The sequence below is a fragment of the Sparus aurata genome, chromosome 20, assembly GCF_900880675.1.
Source record: "Sparus aurata chromosome 20, fSpaAur1.1, whole genome shotgun sequence".
In the NCBI taxonomy this organism is placed as follows: Eukaryota; Metazoa; Chordata; class Actinopteri; order Spariformes; family Sparidae; genus Sparus; species Sparus aurata.
The window spans coordinates 22,244,640-22,264,243 of record NC_044206.1 but is presented as its reverse complement, the minus strand read 5'-3'; the positions used below and the strand labels follow the sequence as shown (position 1 = coordinate 22,264,243).

General features: G+C 40.9%; 2 protein-coding genes across 3 annotated transcripts; both read right to left on the bottom strand.

The window, feature by feature from the left end:
* Positions 1 to 13: 13 nt before the first annotated feature.
* osbpl7 (oxysterol binding protein-like 7) lies at positions 14 to 15,601 on the bottom strand. 2 transcript variants are annotated; one of them, XM_030400075.1, is made up of 23 exons: positions 15,349 to 15,601; positions 10,867 to 11,075; positions 9,494 to 9,637; positions 9,344 to 9,397; positions 9,148 to 9,261; positions 8,920 to 9,063; positions 8,693 to 8,816; positions 7,968 to 8,086; positions 7,764 to 7,862; positions 7,538 to 7,561; positions 5,834 to 5,987; positions 5,601 to 5,707; positions 5,342 to 5,510; positions 5,086 to 5,232; positions 4,871 to 5,007; positions 4,500 to 4,637; positions 4,344 to 4,407; positions 4,127 to 4,205; positions 3,329 to 3,473; positions 3,077 to 3,227; positions 2,796 to 2,922; positions 2,502 to 2,624; positions 14 to 1,672 (listed from the first exon to the last, which is right to left on the bottom strand). In XM_030400075.1, exons 2-23 carry the CDS (start codon positions 10,993 to 10,995, stop codon positions 1,564 to 1,566), a joined length of 2,601 nt encoding a protein of 866 aa, XP_030255935.1. In that variant the 5' UTR covers positions 10,996 to 11,075; positions 15,349 to 15,601; the 3' UTR covers positions 14 to 1,563. The 2 variants fall into 2 exon arrangements, with proteins under 2 accessions (XP_030255935.1, XP_030255936.1); XM_030400076.1 differs by lacking the exon at positions 7,538 to 7,561 and having other exon boundaries at positions 7,773 to 7,862.
* Positions 15,602 to 16,731: 1,130 nt separating this feature from the next.
* mrpl10 (mitochondrial ribosomal protein L10) lies at positions 16,732 to 19,441 on the bottom strand. Its single transcript, XM_030400079.1, has 5 exons — positions 19,307 to 19,441; positions 18,931 to 19,100; positions 18,061 to 18,225; positions 17,478 to 17,622; positions 16,732 to 17,269 (listed from the first exon to the last, which is right to left on the bottom strand). Exons 1-5 carry the CDS (start codon positions 19,344 to 19,346, stop codon positions 17,052 to 17,054), a joined length of 738 nt encoding a protein of 245 aa, XP_030255939.1. The 5' UTR covers positions 19,347 to 19,441; the 3' UTR covers positions 16,732 to 17,051.
* Between the last annotated feature and the right edge of the window lie 163 nt (positions 19,442 to 19,604).

Genomic DNA, 19,604 nt, shown 5'->3' with positions numbered 1-19,604 from the left:
AAAAACACACTTGTGATGTCGACTGTTTAATTAATGCACTGTATAAATACAGTATGTACACGTTTCCAACCAGCTGGATGTTCTTTAACTATTAATGACATAAAAATACAGTAACACATCTTCTCTCCTCGCTTAAAATATGTGCATTTACTGAATGTTGGTGATTATTCTTAAAATAATACATAAAAAAAACAAAAAACAGGAGAATGTTTCTGCAGACGTCGCACCGTCATGTGATCTACAGTGTGTGTCAGCAGTGACCAGAGGAAGGAATTTAGACAGATACTGTCTTAGACTTCATCTATAAAACATCCTCTGTGAAGTAGGTGATCGTGTTCAGCATCACACTCGGCTCTCAGAAATGTGAAAGCCACAGATACCAAGTCGGAGTACTTCGTCTGCATCACATCAGCACAGGCGCACCTTCAGACCGGCAGCTAGATGCTGTGGTGGAGCAACAACAGGAAGCTTTATAACAGGTTGGTAATAATTTGGTTGGACAGTTTATTTATTTAGGCGTATGCACCATGCACAGTTTGACAGGAGGCAACATACAGAACCTGCTTTAAACTGATTTTTTGTTTTGTTTTGTCCACTTGGGGGCAACAAGTATCATTTGATACCATTTTTATGAGAAAAATATTAATTAAAGCTGCTTTAAAGACAAAGATGTCATCAAACGTTCATAATTATGCTTTCATTAGTGTATAATCACCCTTAACTCATAATTATTGTGTTTTCATTACATTAGATCGAGTCCACCATGTCCCACTGCCATGTTTCTACGGTAGCCCAGAGTGGACAAACCAAACCAGGCTATAAAAAGGACATTTTGCAATTTTTTTAAGCACCATACGTGCTTGGTAGAGGAGGGTGAGTGAAGGGATGTTGATGCCACTTAGTGTGACTCACTAGATGTAGACTGTTTGTTTAAAATTTTACAATAAATCAAATTACGACAAACCAAACAGCCACCTTGTGTTTCCCCAGTTGGTGTTCCAGCCCTGCCTGTATCAAAGACTTCAGAACATTTATTTATCACATGTAATCATTATGAAATGCAGTAAAATGGTTGATAGGTTGATATGATTTGATTCGCTTACATTTAAAACACTAATATATCAGGCCTCTTCCTAACCTAACAGACAAACGCAACTTTGAGACCTTTAAATGAGTTTTCAGTTTCATTTTCAAGTCGTCCGTCGTCGTCGAGGTCTGCCGGCTGTGCGTCGCACGTTCAGTCTTTGAGGCAGAAAACAGTGAGATTCTCAAAAATATAGACATCCACGTATGTGATGTTTGAAGTAAGCTAAAAAATATAAATAATTAAAATGCATTATAAAATTGATCTTAATGAGATCCGTGCTGAACTTGACTGGTGACTGTCTGGTTCCCATGAGCCAGTCATGGGCACACAGAAGGAACAAGAAGAGATCCGCAGCACAATCTTCACTCTGTCTCAGAGCGGTTCATATATGCCGTCCAAATGTCCATCACTGAAACCTTTTAAGTCTCTCGCTCACGTGTTTTCGTGTGATTTTGCTCGTCACTGTCGTCTCGTCATCACCACAGAATTATGTTTTCAGTATTAGCGAAACCTGGATTCTCTCGGAGCTTCCAGTATGTCTCGTTTGTCAGCCACACGTCCCGTCCACAGGAATCTTTGGCTTTCCTGAAGAAGAAAATAAATATTGATACACATACAAATATTTGTATATATATTGTATAGATATTGATATCATTAATGTTGTTGCATGAGAATATGATGAGATAACCAGAGAACAAAACATTTTGTGTGAGTGAAAACCTTCGAAATATCAAGAAAATTGTGAGAAAATAGGAAAAATTTGATCAAAAAGGGTTTTTTAACATTTATCTGTGAGGATGTGAGAATACTGAGTGATATGATATTTCTAATGATTAATCATTGCAGTAACTTTTCAAGCAAAAATGATTGAAAATCAATAGTTGCAGGATCTTAATTATGAGAATTTATTGCTTTTTCTTGGTTAGACATCAAGCAAATTCTATATTCTTGGATTTTTTACTTTTTTTTAATAAAAAGACTTTTTATGAAGTCTCTTCAAGCTGGAGGATACTTTGATGGGCATTCTTCACAGTTTCCTTACAATTAATTGAGAGTAAAATTGGCAAATTAATCGACAATGAACATAATTTTCAATTGCTAAAACTAAATTATGAAAACTAATAATTGTGCAATAAAATTTCAGTCCAATGAGCTGTTTGCAATCTTGCAGTTTAGGTCGATATTGCCAATTTTAAGAACATAGTTGCTCGTTTTAGTAAATAATCAAAGCTCGGAAAAATGAGCTGAACAAGCACTAAATATGTGGAGACCAAACATTAAAGTTTAACAATTAATATTAATGGTACAGATAATAAAAGATAAAAACGTTTGTTATTTAAAAAAGTGTTGAACAGGTGACACAGGATTTAATATAAAGCTTCAATAAACAGGATTGTAAAAGAAGTGAACTCACTTGAAAAAACGTGGAACATGCTCTTCACCCTGTTTGCTCAGCTCTTTTCTCCGCTCCCTCTGAAATTCCTCCAAATCATCTTTCTTTCTGTCTGATTCTTCCACCTTTCCCTCCTCAAGCAGCCTACGACGAGAGGGAACAGTTTAACAGAGAAACTTTAACGCACGAAAAAACAGACTGATAGCTGTAAAAACTGATCTCAGAGCACCAAGATGAGCCGGAAAATCGACCTGGAACAGAACAAACAGCGAAAGAAACGCGGCTGTAACAGGAGCTTGGAGTTGGATTCCTCACCTTTGGTCTGGGCGCAGGCGGCTGTCTGTAGGAGGCAGGAGAGGCTTCAGCTCCGGGGGGAGTTCATTCAGCTCCATGGCGAAGGTGGAGAAGCCGTAGTACAGCACGTCATCCTTCGGCTGGGGATCTGCAGGGTGACACAAGTCTCTGAGGTGAGCTGCTGCACAAACGTGACGCTTGGATTTATGCTGATTAGCAGCTTTGGCGACGGGCGGATCACCCTTAAACTCAAGAAGAAACAAAGCTGTAAACAGGTCGTGTGGTGATGATCGTGGACTCACTTGGCTTCCAGACACATTTCGGAGTGGGCAGAGTGTCGCAGAAGATGCCTTCATGCCACAGACCTCCGAACCGGTGGATGACACTCCCGCTCTGGTCCAGCACCGTGCCCTGCACCTCGTTCTTGTTGGTATCTGAGCCCCAATAACGAGACTACAACAAAATACAATTCAAAAAATCAATATCAAAACACTGGAACAAAGAAGCATTCAAAGAGAAAAGCTCCGAGTGGAACAGGAAGCGGTTTCCGTCACCTTGACGAAGGTGATCTTGCAGGTGCAGGTGTTGCTCTTGAGGTTGCGGATGGTGACCTCTCCGTAATGCTCCAGGTAGCGCTGCTGACTGAGGACGTTATGGATGCAGGTCACCACTTTGTTCCACTCGTAGTGGTCGCCGTACCTGGACAAAACAACAAAATACATCGATTCATCAAGCCGAAATGTCATCATGGGATTTCAGTTTCTCAAATGTGAATGTTAACTTCTCTTGTTGGGTTTTGAGCTCTTGCTTGGACAAAACTGTTTGAGTGTTTTACGTTATAGTTATCACCTCATGTGTCACACTTTGCCTTTCACCTCCTCACTTTGGCCTTTTCGCTCCCTTTTTTCCTGTTCACCTTGCTTCATTTGTTAATTAGTCCCTGCTCATTTCGATTTCTTTTCTTTGTCTGTTTTTTGTTCTTAGCTTTTCGTCGTCTGCTCTTGCGTTTGGGTCCTTTTTTGCTTAGAAGTAACAAAACAAGCAAGTTCAAGAAGTCTTGAGTATATTTTGGGACATTCCAAGTAACATTTTAACATTTTTCTCACAAGATCTTTTAGCCCGAAAAAGTAACAAAGAAAGTAATAATTAGTTGGGTGTTCCGTAGCCTAATTGTTTGATTACAGCCAAGGAATTTCCATTTGTCAACTGACGGATAAAGTGTTTCATGACTCATTGGTCACAACTAATTTCTACAGGAAATAATAATTTTCACTTACACTGTATGGCCACATTCATGCCTCATCGCAGTAAATCTACACAGACAAGCGGACGGACAGGTGTCGACTGTTTACCTTTGAAGAGTGACGTTCACCATTCCTGTTGGCAGAATCTCCAGTGACTTCCCCCAGAATTTATTCTTCCATCGCTGGTCTGTTCAGGAATAAAAGCAAGAGTTGTTTAAAACATACTGCACATCTGATCAGCTTTCCAAATGAATTTCTAAAAGCAACACAAGGCTAAAAAAAAAACATGAGATTTAAGAGAAGAAACATGAATTTGGTTTGTCACCTTGCCAGAAGGAGAAGTTCTCTGATTCTGCATGGCAGGCGGAGATGGGTGGATGGTGGCAGACCTGGTGAATTCATCATGATAAAGTCATTATCACTTTGGAAGACGAAGTGCTGAATAAGATGTAGTGTAATAATGTTATGATTGTGAAGATACCTGCTCGCTGATGATGCGGAAGCTGCGGTCCTCTCTGATGCACTCGTAGGTCTCCCCCAGCACCGGGTTAAAGGGCTTGTAGCGGTTTCTGAACGTCGCCGTGGAGTAACCAGAGATAGCGAAGGCAGCAATGTAAACCTGTGAGAGGTCAAATATTACACTCCTTTTATTTTATCCTGCAAATAATGTGGATCATTATTCAAACCTTTACTGTAGACTCTTAGGAAAATAAAAGGATTGTAGCTGTGTAGCTCTGAAAATGTAAAAATGATAAGCTTCATCACTGGCAGACCTGTTGCGTTAGGTTACATTGCATCCTACAGGTGTGCCTAATAAAAGTGGCCGGTGAGTGTGTGTTTGAGTGGTCGTACCATCCTCTGGTAGGGGTCCGATGTGTTGTTGGCAGTATCCAGCAGCTCGCTGTACTCCAGCTCTTCACACAGCCGCTGCAGCAGGTTAACAGGCTCGTTGAGGGCAGCAGGCATGGACACGCGAGCCAAGTCTTTACCTGAAGAAACAGCACACGAGCCTCAGAAAAATGCTACGTGGCAAAACTAAAATATATGTAAATGCAGAAGTTCCTTGCCTATGTTGTTGTAGAGGATAGCCATGAGGCCCACGTGGCTGTTGTCGGGACAGGGAGCGGGCAGTGTAGTTCTCCGGCCGGTGCTCTTGGGAACGACACTGTTGGGAGTCTTGGAAATGCTGGCGCGATACTTCCGGGTGGCGGAGACTGTAATGGTGGTCAGAGGAAAATTCTGTTTGTGTACTGACTCAAATAGAAGTCAAAGTTACTATAATCTAAAATCAAAATGTTATATTTCATTGGACATTGTACCCACCATGTCCTTCCTCTGGCTCAGAGTTGGTGGTGCTTCCCTCACTGAGTCCTGATTCGTCAGAGACCTCAGACGAACTACCGCAAAGAACATCATCGCTGGCGTCGAAGTACTCCGCAGCCGAATCTGCGACCGAAGGAGGGCCTCGGGATGAGTTCCTCACTGCTGCCGGCTAACGACAAAGACAATGAGACGGCCATTAAAAACCACAAAGGGAAAATACGCCGGAGAATCCAGATGACAGGCGCAGTATGAATCCTACCTCAGCTAATGTGTTTGACTGGTGGATGTTGTTTGTTTCCAAGACTTCCTGCAGCTTTTGCCTCTCCTGGGACAGAGTTTCATGCACTGACTTCAGGGAAGCGAGCACTGCAGGGGAATAAAAGGCAGAGACGTTTCAGGGGATATTCGGATGCATAATCAATTCAGATTTGCTTTAATATGGAAGTTCATACTACTATACTCCATTTCTGATAATTCGTGCATTTTTCTGACCTCGTAGCGACATGGTGCAGATGTCCTGCTGGATTTTCTTGCTCTCGGGCGACAGCGTGACAGTAGATGGGGACAGCTGGGCGTAGACGTAGTCGGGGATGGAAGGGACTGAAGCGCCGAGGTGAGCCGAGCTGCTCAGGTGACTGGAGGACAGCTGTGAGGTGAACAGATGATGGTTGATTTATTGGTTAACTTAACAATCCTCTTTAATATCTGTCAATTTGTGTTTAAGGGGGTAAAGGTTAAAGTGTCACAGTTGTATTCTGTTATCCAACATAGCACGTCTCAATCCTAAACTCCCAATTGTTACTACTAATATTTCATAGGCTACTATGAGCACATACTCACTCAATAATTGGATTTTGAATGTTAGAGGAATAGATTAATGTAGTTTGTTGAGAGCTAAATGAGAAGATTTTTACCACTCACACAATGTCTGTACATTATGAGTACATAGCCAACAGCCAGTTAGCTTAGCTTAGCATAAAAACTGGAAACAGCCTACAGACATACAAGCATCTCTCTGAGAGCTAATTGCTAACATCAGCCTGCTAACAACCACAATGTTACGCTGGTGTTTGTTTAGTGGGTATATTACCATTTTCACTGCCCTAGTTTAGCGTGTTAGCATGCTAACACTGCTACAGCACTGCTTACACAAAAAATACAGGAAGAAACAACAAGGCAACAAAATCCATGAACCGGCAATAAAGCTCACAAAAGAAGGTAATGTGTTGAAAAGTTTCTTCCTGGAATCTTCTTGTTCTCTGCAGTTTTTTACAGGTTAAATAAACTATATTCATCATGTTATTAAGTGAGCTTTAGAGGAGCTGGTTGTTGGATTTTATTGCCTTTGGACAGTGCCAAGCTAGCTCTTTCCCCTCTGTTTCCAGTCTTATGCTAAGCTAAGCTAACCAGCTGCTGGTTTGCAGCTCCAAGAGTGGAATTAATCTTCTCATCTACTCTTGATAATTGATAATAAATTACAAAAATAAATGTAAAATAAATAAATAATCACATTTCCCTAAATGCCAAACTATTCCTTTGATACAAAGCGCAGTATTGACTGAAAATGATGCAAGTCGTTCACTTCTGTGGCACGTTTAAAAAATAAAATTTGCCAAACACAAGTGGGACTTATCTGATTGTATTGTGCTATTAAATTAAATTCTGTACCTGAACTGCAAAGACAGACATCAGGTTGAATACATTATTAATGGCTCAAACTTGCAGGTTTCCTGTTCAACCAGCTACGTAACTGTGATCACTGTGCATTTCAAATTCAAACATGTTTGATTTGTGACAAAGAAAACCACCAGAACTTCAGACCTTTGACCAGCTGCAAGGATAGAAAACCAACAGTGCTTTTGGAAAACTACAACCATCTAAACAAACTATACAATTCAAAATTGTCTATGGATCAATATCATATCATTGTTGTGTTCTATTATGTGGGAAACAAGATTACATGGCACATAAATATGTTCAGGATGTTGAATTAAACAGTGCATGAAAGGAAGGACATCTACTTCAAATACACCAGGCTGGAGCACAAAGAAATACATGATGAACACATGACTACCTTTTTACCTGAACAAACCTTTTCTTCATGTCATTATTCAACCACACTCACAATTCATTCTATGGATGGCCTGATTTTAATGAAGATGAAGTTGTCTTATGTTCTGCCTATTGCCAACTCACCGATTTAGTAATCCCACGAATAGGCTTTGGATTAGAGAAAGGCCCCAAAATGTTACAGGAGAATTCGGATTTCAAAATACTTAATCCCAATATTGTTTTAAGAAAAAATACACTAAATACATTAATAAGACTTCATTTATGCTTCAGTCAAAAAACAATAAGTAAGAGTCGTTTCAAATCAGCTTTACAAATAAATACTAAAATAGTGAAAAGGTAAATGACGGACCATTCTTACCATTCCCAGGGCCTCCACTCTGGACAGTGTGCGGGAGTGGCCCCACATCTTCCCGGACCTCGGCTTCTTCGGCTTCTCGAGAGAAAGATTCTGCATCAAAAGAACCAAACAAACAGGATATGACCATAAAACAACTTAACTTTCATGTGATGCTGCTTAATGCTGGTTAAATTAGCTGCTCCAGACTGAACCGACCTGTATGCTGATGATGCGCTTAATGTCTCCATTAGTGAAAGTTTGGCTCGTCTCCATCGTCTGCAGGCTCTGGATTAAGCGGTTTAGCTCAGAAAGGTCCAAATGGCAGCGGTTCAGCTCTGAAAGAAGATGGTGGAATTCTTTAAAAGAGTAAAAGAGTCTGAACATATCAGACTCATGACGGACAGTTTAGAAATCAATGCATCAAAATCATTTCAGCAGAACCAGAGTTATTGTCTTCTTCCATGTCCTTGCACCTACATTACCCACAATGCAGCTTAACCGGCGTCAGTTTGGTCAGCGTCCATGGTGCATTACAGCGATGTAATGTAGAACCACATTTTAAACTCAAGATGGCACTTTTTCAGTCCAATCAGAGTTGCTCGTTGTGTGCAACACCAATCAAGTTTCTAGTTCCAGGTTTACTTCCTGGTTATGCGGCCCAGTGAGTATGTGCAGTAGTTCTAAGTTCTGTATCGTAGGCGACTGGACCTGTTTAAGTTTCTTGAAGACATTTCAACTCTCATCCAAGAGGCTTCTTCAGTTCTAACTAACTGGAGGAGAGTTGCAGGGTTTTAAACTCTGTGTGGGAGTGTCCTTACAGAGTTGTTAAGGACACGTGAGCTCTGAGTTTCAGAGTCGTTAGGGCCACTTGTGGGTCGTTGACTCTTTCACTGATTTGTGAATGTTTTGTCTTTGTAACTGAGAGTATATACGTCAAATACCTTGAGCACAGATGTCCGGGTCGTGGCTCTGCTGCAGCCAGGCCGACACTTTGCTGTTCACAGCGGTGTTCACTGAGGGCAGCATTCCTGATGCTGCGCCTGAATCCCCCATGCGCGCAGAGTTCTGGTGACATGATAATAGAGGGGAGTCGACACAGGAGTTAGTCTGAGACTCGCTTCGAATCACCTGTAAAAGACTTTGACGTTATTGTTTATTCGATAGTCACCAGATCTCCGTTTCTCTGAGCGAGCCCAGCCACAGACAAAGTCTGGAGGAAGCCGCTTTGAACGTGAGCCGCCTCATTCTTCTTGAACAAGCGGTGGGCTTGTAGCTTCGTTACCCAGATGTAGAAGAGTTCATGGCTTTTAGCCTGGAAGAGACAGGACTTTTTAACATGAAGTCACTCTACGTATGTGTCTGAAGAACAGCAGCAGCGTTTGACAACTACAATTACCTTCATATGATAGAGAATGTCTCCTGCGTCCAAGTCGATCCGATTTGATTTCTTGTTTATCGACATTACTGCCAGGCTAACGTCGAGGGAGCCCTGCACTCTCCCCCTGGAGACCTTGAGCGGAAAAAACCCATGTTTAAGCATTTTCAAATGTATAATGTGGAAAATCCTGTTATAAAACGTGATGTTCACTTACATCGTGTTGATGTTTGGAGTAACGCAAGATCCCTGCTTCCAGCACAAAGTATCGCTGAAGAAGAGATCCAACAACGTCTTTATAAAATCTGACTTCATTCATAAATCAATCTCTTGGATGACGTGAAGACAGAGATGTTGTATTTCTCACCTTGTGCCATCCTTTCAGAGGCCACTTCCTCCTCTTGAGAAGATATCCCTCACAGATACCCGGGAGGGTCATGTCATGAGGACTGTCACCTCCTGTGTGCACTTCTACCTGAGGGTCGTCGATCACTTCCCAATCTTTGATTATCTATAGACAGCAAGGACGGAAAAACAAGTTTATTTAGCTACGTTAAGGTTTTCGCCAAGTCCCATCTTCTCCACGATTACTTGACATTGTCACGTTTTCATGAAATTCTTCAGTCGCCAAACCTTGAAATATTCTGGCGTACAGATGCTTGAAAATTGTAATGGTGGTTCAATTTTGATGCGTTTAAGTGAGTTTTATGAGTGTCTTTTGTCTCAAAAGCTCAGAAAAAAGGACGATGTAAAGGGGAATTCCCATATTTTTAAACCCGGACCAAATGTTTGTATGTTTTGGTGTGTAAATAATGAGCAAAAAGGTTTGGAATTGGTCCAGTATATCACCTAAGATGGCAGCAAGTGTCTGAGAACATTATAGAAAGGATCCCAACAGAGAAAGACCTTTTTTGTGTGTCCAGACACAGCTGCCAAATCGTTCTTGCCAAATCCACCAGACTCCATTTACAAAAACATGAATTTAACCGTTTTAAAACATACTTCCTTTAAACTCGTCAGAAACAAAATAAGACTCACCAAAGCCATTTTGTTTTTTCTTTCCCTTGTTTCAACAATCACCAACTGTGGTTTGGTTGAAATGAGGCCTTAATTCATGTCCTCAGACCTGAAAATATCAGGAGAGGAGCGAGAGTAAGGTCGGACACCTGACAAGTAGAGCCAGAACATTTCCACATCTAACACGGAGAACTGAGGGGTTATTTCAACCAAACCAGAGATGCTGATTGTAGGAAAAACCAACAAAGACTGTTTGGGTGAGTTATATTATCATACTTTGTTCCTTTTGAGTTTTGATTGACATGCGTTTCACAGAAAGAATAAAATGAATGCTTCTGTAAATGGAGTCTGGTGGATTTGGCGAGAGTGGATTTGGTGGCTGTTTCCGGATCGCGATAAAGGATTTTACTCTTGAACAAAAAGGTTTTTCTCTGAAGGATCCTCTCTATAATGTTATTAGACACTTAGAATAACAATCTGAGCCTGTCATTGGCAGCAAGAACTTTAAGTGGACTTACTTTGACAGTGCAGGTTGCCCACAAGGATTACCTTGCGGCCCAGAAAGTTTGGGAATCAGTCCAGTAGATCGCCTCAGCCGGCCTCTATGAGACGATCTACTGGACTGTTTCCAAAAACTTTCTTTCCTTCCGTCTTTCACAACATATTGATAGAATAAGTCTTTACTTTAGTTTGGATTAAACCTCTACGGATATGAAGCCTCACCTGTCTGGAGTGGCGAGATGACAGAGTGCTGCTGCTCCGAGAGTGTGTCGGCTTCCACGTCGGTGAAGACTTCTCCAGGCCGCTCGCCAGCGATTGGCTGCGGTTGAGTGAAGATCCGTATGAATCCATTTTCAGAGCGCGGCCCTCAGACTCCCTGTGGTGATCAGCCGGTTGTTGAGAGAGATCCACAGCAATCTGCTAAAAGCCACCTGAACAGTCGGGAGAAGTGGGTTAGCGAAGCGGAGTGTATCAAAATATTAGTCATTATTTTGTATTATGGCAATTTAATTTCAATTTAAGTTTTTATATTTATCATATTAATGGCAGAACACTGCAAAAAAAAAGCTCATCAATACTTCACAAGAGTCCATGTAAGTGCTGTACTTAACAACATTCAGACGTAATTGTACATTTTTTAGAGGAAATTACTGTATTTTTACCCTTTTTACTCCTGGAACATACAGTGAGGTGGTTTTCTCAACAAAGATGTTAAATACCTGATGTTTTAAAACAGAAAAGCAACAAATATCTGACAATTTTTGCCATTTTTTTTCCTGATAAAGAGCTTTTGACAATTAATCTATCGTGTATGTAGCATAGTTCTTCTTTTTCTTTACTTTTTTCTGTTCATTTCCACTGTTTTTAAGTCATTAGTGTTAGAAGCACTGGTAGTAGTGGCTGCTTATTTATGTCTGTCTTTAAGCAGTGTGATAAAGTTGTATTATGAGCTTTATCTATTATTTAGGGACACGGACTGCAAAGTCGGCATGGCTAGAAGTCCAATATACGTCATCAGTTGTGTTTTATTTAGATGTAACATACATGTACATGTACTGTCCCTGTCAAATGAGACAATTAAAAAAAAAGTTAAGAATAATCGCCAATCTTTTCCGTCATTTTTCAAGCAAAGATGTGTCAATTTGCTGTTTTTCTTCATCATTGATGACAGTACATGAAGTGTCTTTCGGTTCTGGACTGTTGGTTGGACTAAAGAAGAAATTCTGAAGACGTCACTTTGAGCTCTGGGACATTTTGATGAGCAAATATCACAATTATTTGAGATTTTATATGAGAAACAGATGGCAGATTTGATGATCAGAGCTGTATACTATGAAGTAGGCAGGAAATCAAAGAGAAAGTGTCACATAGGCTCAGCGGCGCGGGACATAGCACTCTGAGTAATCCAGTTACCTAACAGAGGTGGGAGCTGAGCTCTCAATCACATGATGTCGTAAATGCTACCTGGAAACACTTCATGTGTCCTGGAGCCTCGTCTAGATCAATCTGGATGTGTCAGTCATCACACTGAGCACCCAACTCAGACGACTACTGTGAGAATATTTCAATCATCCAATCCTTAAAAATCCCCCAAAATGCATTGTTAATGATGTATTTCAGCACAGTTACCAAGCTTTTCTCTTTAAAATATGCGTGAGGTAAAAACAGGAAGAGCCCGTGTAGATGTGGAGTCATTCTTGCGGCTGCTGTGTCACAGAATAATCTGTTAATCTTAAATCTTTTGAACAGGGGTGGGGCCGCTCAAAGACGACACAAACACCCAACAACGGGCTGCAATCGAGTGAACGAGAAAATGGCTGTGAGATACCTGAGATGTAAATGTCAGTCGTTAATTCAAGCTGCGTTTACTCGCGACATCATTGGAGGTTGAACCTCACTTACTGCGACATCGAGTCAAAACAAAACAAAGAAAAGGAAGCAAAACGAGGAGATACGTGACAAAGAAAAGGAAGTTTAACCGGTTATAGAGCATAACTGAATGATAAAATCTGAACTTCTTCACACGTTTTTTTGCACAAGCTGGTGTCACAACAACAGGACGGGACACCATGACCAACGCGGCCTGCAGGGAGAGGATTACCGACCGCTGCTTAATTGGTTTTTCAGGGAACGTTTTTAGCTACTTGTCAGTCGGACATGCAGAAACAGGATCCTGAGGGCAGAGAGCAGTGACACAACACAAAATGTGCGAGGTTGCTGAGCACGATCACAACAGAACAGCGGTTAGAAAAATGCCCATTAGATTGGTGTTAAAAAAACACTTTTGAACAAGTTTAGTCCTTTATGGACTTGAAATGAGGCTTGGTTTAATACAATGCTTCCATAAAGGCTTGTATCCGAGTAAGGTGATTCATTTCACTGTCGATTAATCTGTTAATATTGTTCTTGATAAATCAATTAGTTGTTTGTTCTATAAAATATCCGAAACGATTATAGATATCAATCAGTGTTTCCAAAAGCCCAAGAAGACGACGTGAGATTTCTTGTCTTTGCCACAACCCAAATCTACTCTGTTTAGGGAGTAAAGAAGCAAGAAAACAACTCTTGAATTCACATTTAAGAGGCTGGAATCATACAATTCGACTTTTATTTCTCAAAACAAATCTCTAACTGATTAATTGATTGTCAGAATAGCTGGCAATTAACCTAATAGTTGACAACTAATCAATCAAAACATTGCACACGTCTTTGCAACATCCCCTGTGTGGATTTGATTTCCAAACGTAACTTTATTCACTAAAGCAGAGAGGATACTATCTTTAGTACATCGTCACTGTGTAGTGAGAATATATAGGCCATCTGAATGGATAAACAATGAACGCTGCGCAACATCCAACAACTGACGTCCCTCTAAATCTGGGCAGAACTCGTCCGGCTCGCTGTTACGTAAGGCCTGGAGAGGATGAGAGTAAACTGACCTCGGTGATGAAGGCATGCGGTGGAAACAGGATGAAAGGATTTGCAGGTTTCTGAGCTCGCTTCAAGAAGGAAAGTAAAGGAATATACTAGAAGGAGAACATTGGCTTTTGGTTCAGTTCCCACAAGGAAACTTTCATTTCAGATCTGCAGCTTTTGCAAATAAAAAAAACACATCCGTAGGTTTCACAGTCACTTGTATTGTTGGGAACAATGCGAGTGACTGTTGTTGGGAAGTTGAGAACTTAAAGTTAAGGTGAAGCATAAAATTTGGGCAACAGCCACCAAACTGCACCGTGCCAGATGGCGGGATTAGGATGCAGAGATTATGACGGCTGTAATCTCATTTTTGGAGTAAAAATCTGCAGCCAATGAAGGATTAAATATTTATGAATGAGTGTTAATTTCCTCAATTTTACACCCTTTGACACTCCAGGCGAATGTTTCCCAGTCAGATGTGTTTCCCCGGTTGTTCCTGCAGCTGAATGTTTGAGCTTCACTGAGTGGAATGACGTATGTGCAGCGTTTGACACCTGAAGGCTGTGTTCACATTGAGTGCCGACATCGTAAATTATCTCTGTGCTCATAAAAAAAAATCCGATTTTTAAGAGTCAGGCCTTGGTGGGTGATTTGTGACATCACAGATAGTCTGGAAGTCAATCCCGGTTCAATATTTAAGTGTGACGAGGAAGTTTGAAGCCTCCAGCACACAAATAAACTGGGAATAAATAAAGTAGGAGAGATATTATAAGGAATGGATTTAATTCTAATGATTTGAACAAGATAATAGAACTTTTTTGTGGGAAAACAGCATCAGAAACACAATATTAGTCCAAGTTTACTGGTTTAACATGTTTGGAAGGGGATCTTTAAATCAAATTAAGGTGAAATGCGAATAATTGATATTGAGAGGATTTCTGTCACATACACTCTGTTTTTGATTGGACAGACAGTTAACTGGAAGCTGCATTCAAGCCTGTAGTCAGGATTTTAGAAATCCAAATACACCGGCCCCCAAAAAACCTTAATTACGTCTCAAACGTAACGTTTTCCAAAATGTAACTTCTGGTGAGCTCAGAAAAATTACTTTCAGCATTGCGACAACTGATTTTTAGATGATTCAGTGAGTTTTTTCAATGGCTTCTCCAACCAAACACATTCTCAACCCATAAACAAACGCTGATCATCCCTTTATTTATTCATTTACTTGATTATTAGGCTAAAAATATTCAAATGTAATGTGTTGTGTCTAGATTTTAGAAGCAGCCTGTATAATATCCATCAATGTAGAACGCAAACTCCCTCCAGGTCCCAAAAACACCAGAATTCTCCCCAGAAATTGCAAACACACTTGACCTCAGTGCTTGAGTGACAGCTACAGTCCTGACTTCACTGATATATTTAATGGAAATGGTTCAGAATGAGCTGATTTCACAGACACGAGTCCTTAAAGGCTCATGTGAACTGTCCAGGCCTGTAGAAGCTCTTATCTAAAGCCCATTAACAAGTCACTGTCCCTGTCCTCAGAGAAGAGGAGGATTCTAGCATTTCTACCAGATATTCTTCTTTATTTAACACATGAACAGGAAGCCACGATGCATCCACGACCGAGATGAGTGTATATAACATGAAATATCTACATTTCATTAAATAATCTGGTGTTTTGTTTCGGTAATTTGCATCAGCATTGAACCCAAACTTCTAAATCTACAAGTTTTCGCGTTTTCAAAGCAAGTATATGTTTAAAGTACAGGTGAGAAATCTTACCTGAAATCCACCTCCGACTCTCATCATCTGTCGCTGGCCTCTGCGCCCGATAACCCCAACAAGTGTCTCATTTGGCGTTCGAGAAGCTGAAAATCACCATTTCGACGAAGAAAAACGTTGTTGTTTTTTTTTCCACCGAACCTCGTTCATTTAAGAAGTCAAACTACATGCCTCCGCCGATAATCACTAATTCTGATCTAATCTCACCCACCGTGCCCTCTGCGCCGGTGAGAGACACTCCAGCTCCCTCCAAATCCGAAGAGAGCTGTGCGTCGCAGGCAGCGCGCCGTGCGCAATGTGTCCTGGGCATTATCCGCATTAGCTGGAATTACAGCGAGTGTCCAGCGGGGATGTTGTGGAGGGTAAATCTATCCAACCTCCACTCACTCTACACACCTAGTTCACTCATTTTGAAGCGTTAAAACGGAGTGCACGAGTTTGAAAACGAGCCTCGTCGAACTACCAAGTAAAGGAATGAATATAAAATGGAATATTTAGGGGGAGTTGTGGGTTTACATGTGCTGATAATCCTCTTAAAATCACCAGTATTTGTCCATATGGTTCATATTTGTCCACTATTCACTAAAAATCATAATTTACCTTTTATGTGCCATTATTTATATTATAAAAAGTTGTAAATGCTGCATCTGGTGATTCCTTCTTTCTTTTTGTGATAAATATCAAAAACAAAAAAATATTTTTAATCTAATATATAGTCATTTTTTGCACATTTACTTTGGTTTGTGGATCAAAATGTATTTAAAGACATTCCATTCTCTGCAGGGGAGTGTGAGGGCCACTGTACCGTCTGTCCCTGTCAGAAAGGCAGGCCATTATAGACTAACTGACCCAGATTAACATGCTGTAATCTGCAGATTAACGCATCGGGATCTGTGACCACTTGTGTTTATTTGGCTGGAGTGCTTTTCATGATGCCACTTATGCTTTACAACAATGCTGCCGCTCCAGCTGGTGCTCTACTGTCTTATACTGTAAAAAAAAAAATAATAATAAAAAAATGCAGGGATTTAGTGGAATCCTCTGATCTTTTCCCATGAAAGTACAACTGCTAAAAATAATACACATCAGAGTGAGTTTACAGGTCTTTGGGAGTACTACTGCATATGTGAATTAAGTAGAATAAAGCCTTTTGTGCTCCAGAAGAAGATGCATGTAATCTGATGTCAGTCAGTGGCTACATTGCATTGTGGGTAATCAGGTTTGAAAGGAAGAGGAGGTATGAAGAACTTGCAGTCTGTGTGAAACAACTGGGAAAATCAAGTACAAACATCATACGCGATAACACTTAAGATCTCAACTTTTAATGCACGTCTGACAAAAATGTAAGTCTTCAATCCCAAATAAATGAAACTGAGCAGCAGATTGTGTTGACATATTTTATTTACATGCGACTTTATCCTTAAATAGAGGAATTGTTTGGGCAACACTGATGTATTTGCTGCATTGTCCTTTCAACACTTCACTGAAAACAGTCGACTCTCCAGGCTTCTTTTCACAGTAGCCACCGACGGGTGAATGCACACTTCACAGACTTCTCCTAATCTTAGGAATTTCCCTCAAATATTGCTTCTAAATTGTAAATAGACTGCATGTAAAGTGTGCATCCAGCCCAACAGCCCATCTTCATTCCAAGCAGCCGGAAATCTGCGAGGCAACAGTCCCAGTAAACGTCCTGTGAAGCTCTACGTGGCTTCTTCTTTGCTGTCTGAGCTCTGCTGTTTGACGTACTGCTGCAGCAGGGCAGACAGGTGGGCCGGGTGGCGCTGCAGCATGGAGGCTGTGGCGGAGGTCAGCATCGTCAGCCCACTGACCAGCTCGCCCTGCACGACAGTCACTGACGGCAGTTTGGAGAAGCTCAACACGCCCTGCGCACTCAGCAACGTGTCGTCTACACAGGCTCCTGTTGAGAGACGGGCAGTGCAGTGGTGAACCAGCTGATGTTAACTGCCTCAATCACAATCTGTTCAATGCATTTTGCAATTAATTTAATCTGTAGCAAACAAAACAGCCTTTTAAGTTCACATCACAGCATCTGCTTTCATGCCAAAGAGGCCTCTTTGGAACTGAATTAAAACTATAAGTCATGCAGACAGAGAAGACAAACGTACCCAGGAGCGTCATCTGTGGGCTGGCCCTCAAAGTCGTCAGCATCTCCTTCGCCTTTGGCTCTTTACTAACAAACAGAACTGTCGGTCCGATGATCAGAGGAGTCATGTTGCAGTAAACGCTGTCCTTCAGGAACGACCGCATCACCTGATAAAGAGCAGGATTATAGATTAGTTTAACCTTCAACCTTTAACTTTTACATTTCACTAATATGCAGCAGCTTTAGAGATAACACAGATGATAAAGAAGAAACTGTGTTGTATCCTACAACAAACAAAACAAAACGATAACTAGTAAACAGCTACAGGTTGAATGTTACGGCTTTTTCTGATGGCAGAGAATCATGTTCCAGTTTATATATTGGAGAAAAAAAACTAGATTTTATGGTTTTAAATTGGCGACATGAATGCACCACCCAAATGCCCTCATGGCCACAGCGACCATTGTTTTGTGTTTTCTCCCATCATCATCCTATTAACAAAAATAAAGTAACTTCACCTCGGCAAACTACAAAGAGGGAGTCAGATGGAATGCTTGCACGGGGAACTCTAGCCACAGAAAATATAAAAACTGTTTCATCATTACCTGGTTGGGGAAGAACTTGACGGTGATGCCATGTTTGTAAAGTCTGTTCCTCAGAATCAGCATGTCTTCTGCGTTGCTGCCGTTGTTCTGGACCGCAGCGATCATCTTATGGTCCTGGAACACCTTTGCTAAATCCCTCTTCAAAATTTTCATCAAAGGATGATCCTGGTAGAATAAAAAAAAAAAAAAACAGTTGTCTCACAGGGAAGATGAACAAAAGTGGATTCAAAACAGATACCGACATATTGTTTAAAACAGGAAAAAGTGGTAGGTTGTACACCGTTCAATGCGTGCTTGATGTTTGAAGACAATGGCAATGTTTTAATCTGAAGAGAGACTTAAATGTCATTGTGTATATTTACTTGGTAAGTCTGAGGAAATTGGTTTCCGGACTTTTTATTGAATTAAAATATAGATTGTAGGTTAGTTTCTCTTATCAATCTACTGCAAACACAGCGTGACAGGCATTCAAGAGCAGTTACAGACCAGGAACAGAATTTAAAGCAACTTCACAATATCATTATACAAAGATGCACAGATAAACTATATGACTAATGGTATGTGGACACACCTGTCTGCATACTTGTGTTTACTTTTTGTCTGGGGCTGTCTTTAATGGTTTGGACTCTGCCCCTTAGTACCAATGCAACAACGTCTTAATACTATAACTAACTGTGCTGTTATATTTTAGAAAATAGGAGTTGAACATATAGTTAAAAAGCCTGAAACCACAGTGGAGGCTGAAGGTATAGCAGCAGATTTATGTCAGTGTACACAAGATATGCAGCTCTTGAAGTCTTAACACTTAATGTTATGAGGGCAGCAGAGAAATTATAACATGTCAGAGAAAGGATGAGAATGGGATGTTACCTCCTCGACTCTTTTGGTTTGGGACGGGAAGGCGCCTGGAGGAGCAGCCCTCGTAGGAGGAATGTACCGTGTGACAGCCATGAGCTTCTGTTTGAGGATGTGCATCGGTTTCCTGTGGCGAGTGACGGACTTGGAACCGTGCCGAACACTCTGTGTCAGGGGGAGCCATCCTGAAAGAAAAGAAATCTGTCAGACACCAGCTAACGTTCAACTGAGGATGCTGTGCTAACACACGTCGAGCTGATCTGACAAGCTGTTTAACTGAATTACAGCTAATACTGCTAACTTTAGCTACACCTAGAAAAGAAACAACAAAGTACCAACTCGCGACAGATAGATAACAACTCATAGAATAGCAGTATTTACTATACGTTACCCTGTTTCGGTAGTAATTTCACACACAAGGTCGCCGCCATGTTTGACGGCAAAAGCTGATTCAGGAAGTGACGACACAGCTAATGGTGCATTCACGGCTGAGTTGACAGACAGGAAATCACTGCAGATTATCTTGAAAATCAAATAAAGCTAATTTCTATCGTGTCATATATAGTAGATTCAGTTACAGAGAGAAACATTTAGCTAATTTGTGATAGTAAATCGGCTGAATCGGTATGAATGTCGGATTTTGTGTAGCTGAGCGAGCGTTGACAGCTTTTACAACTGGTTTGTTGATA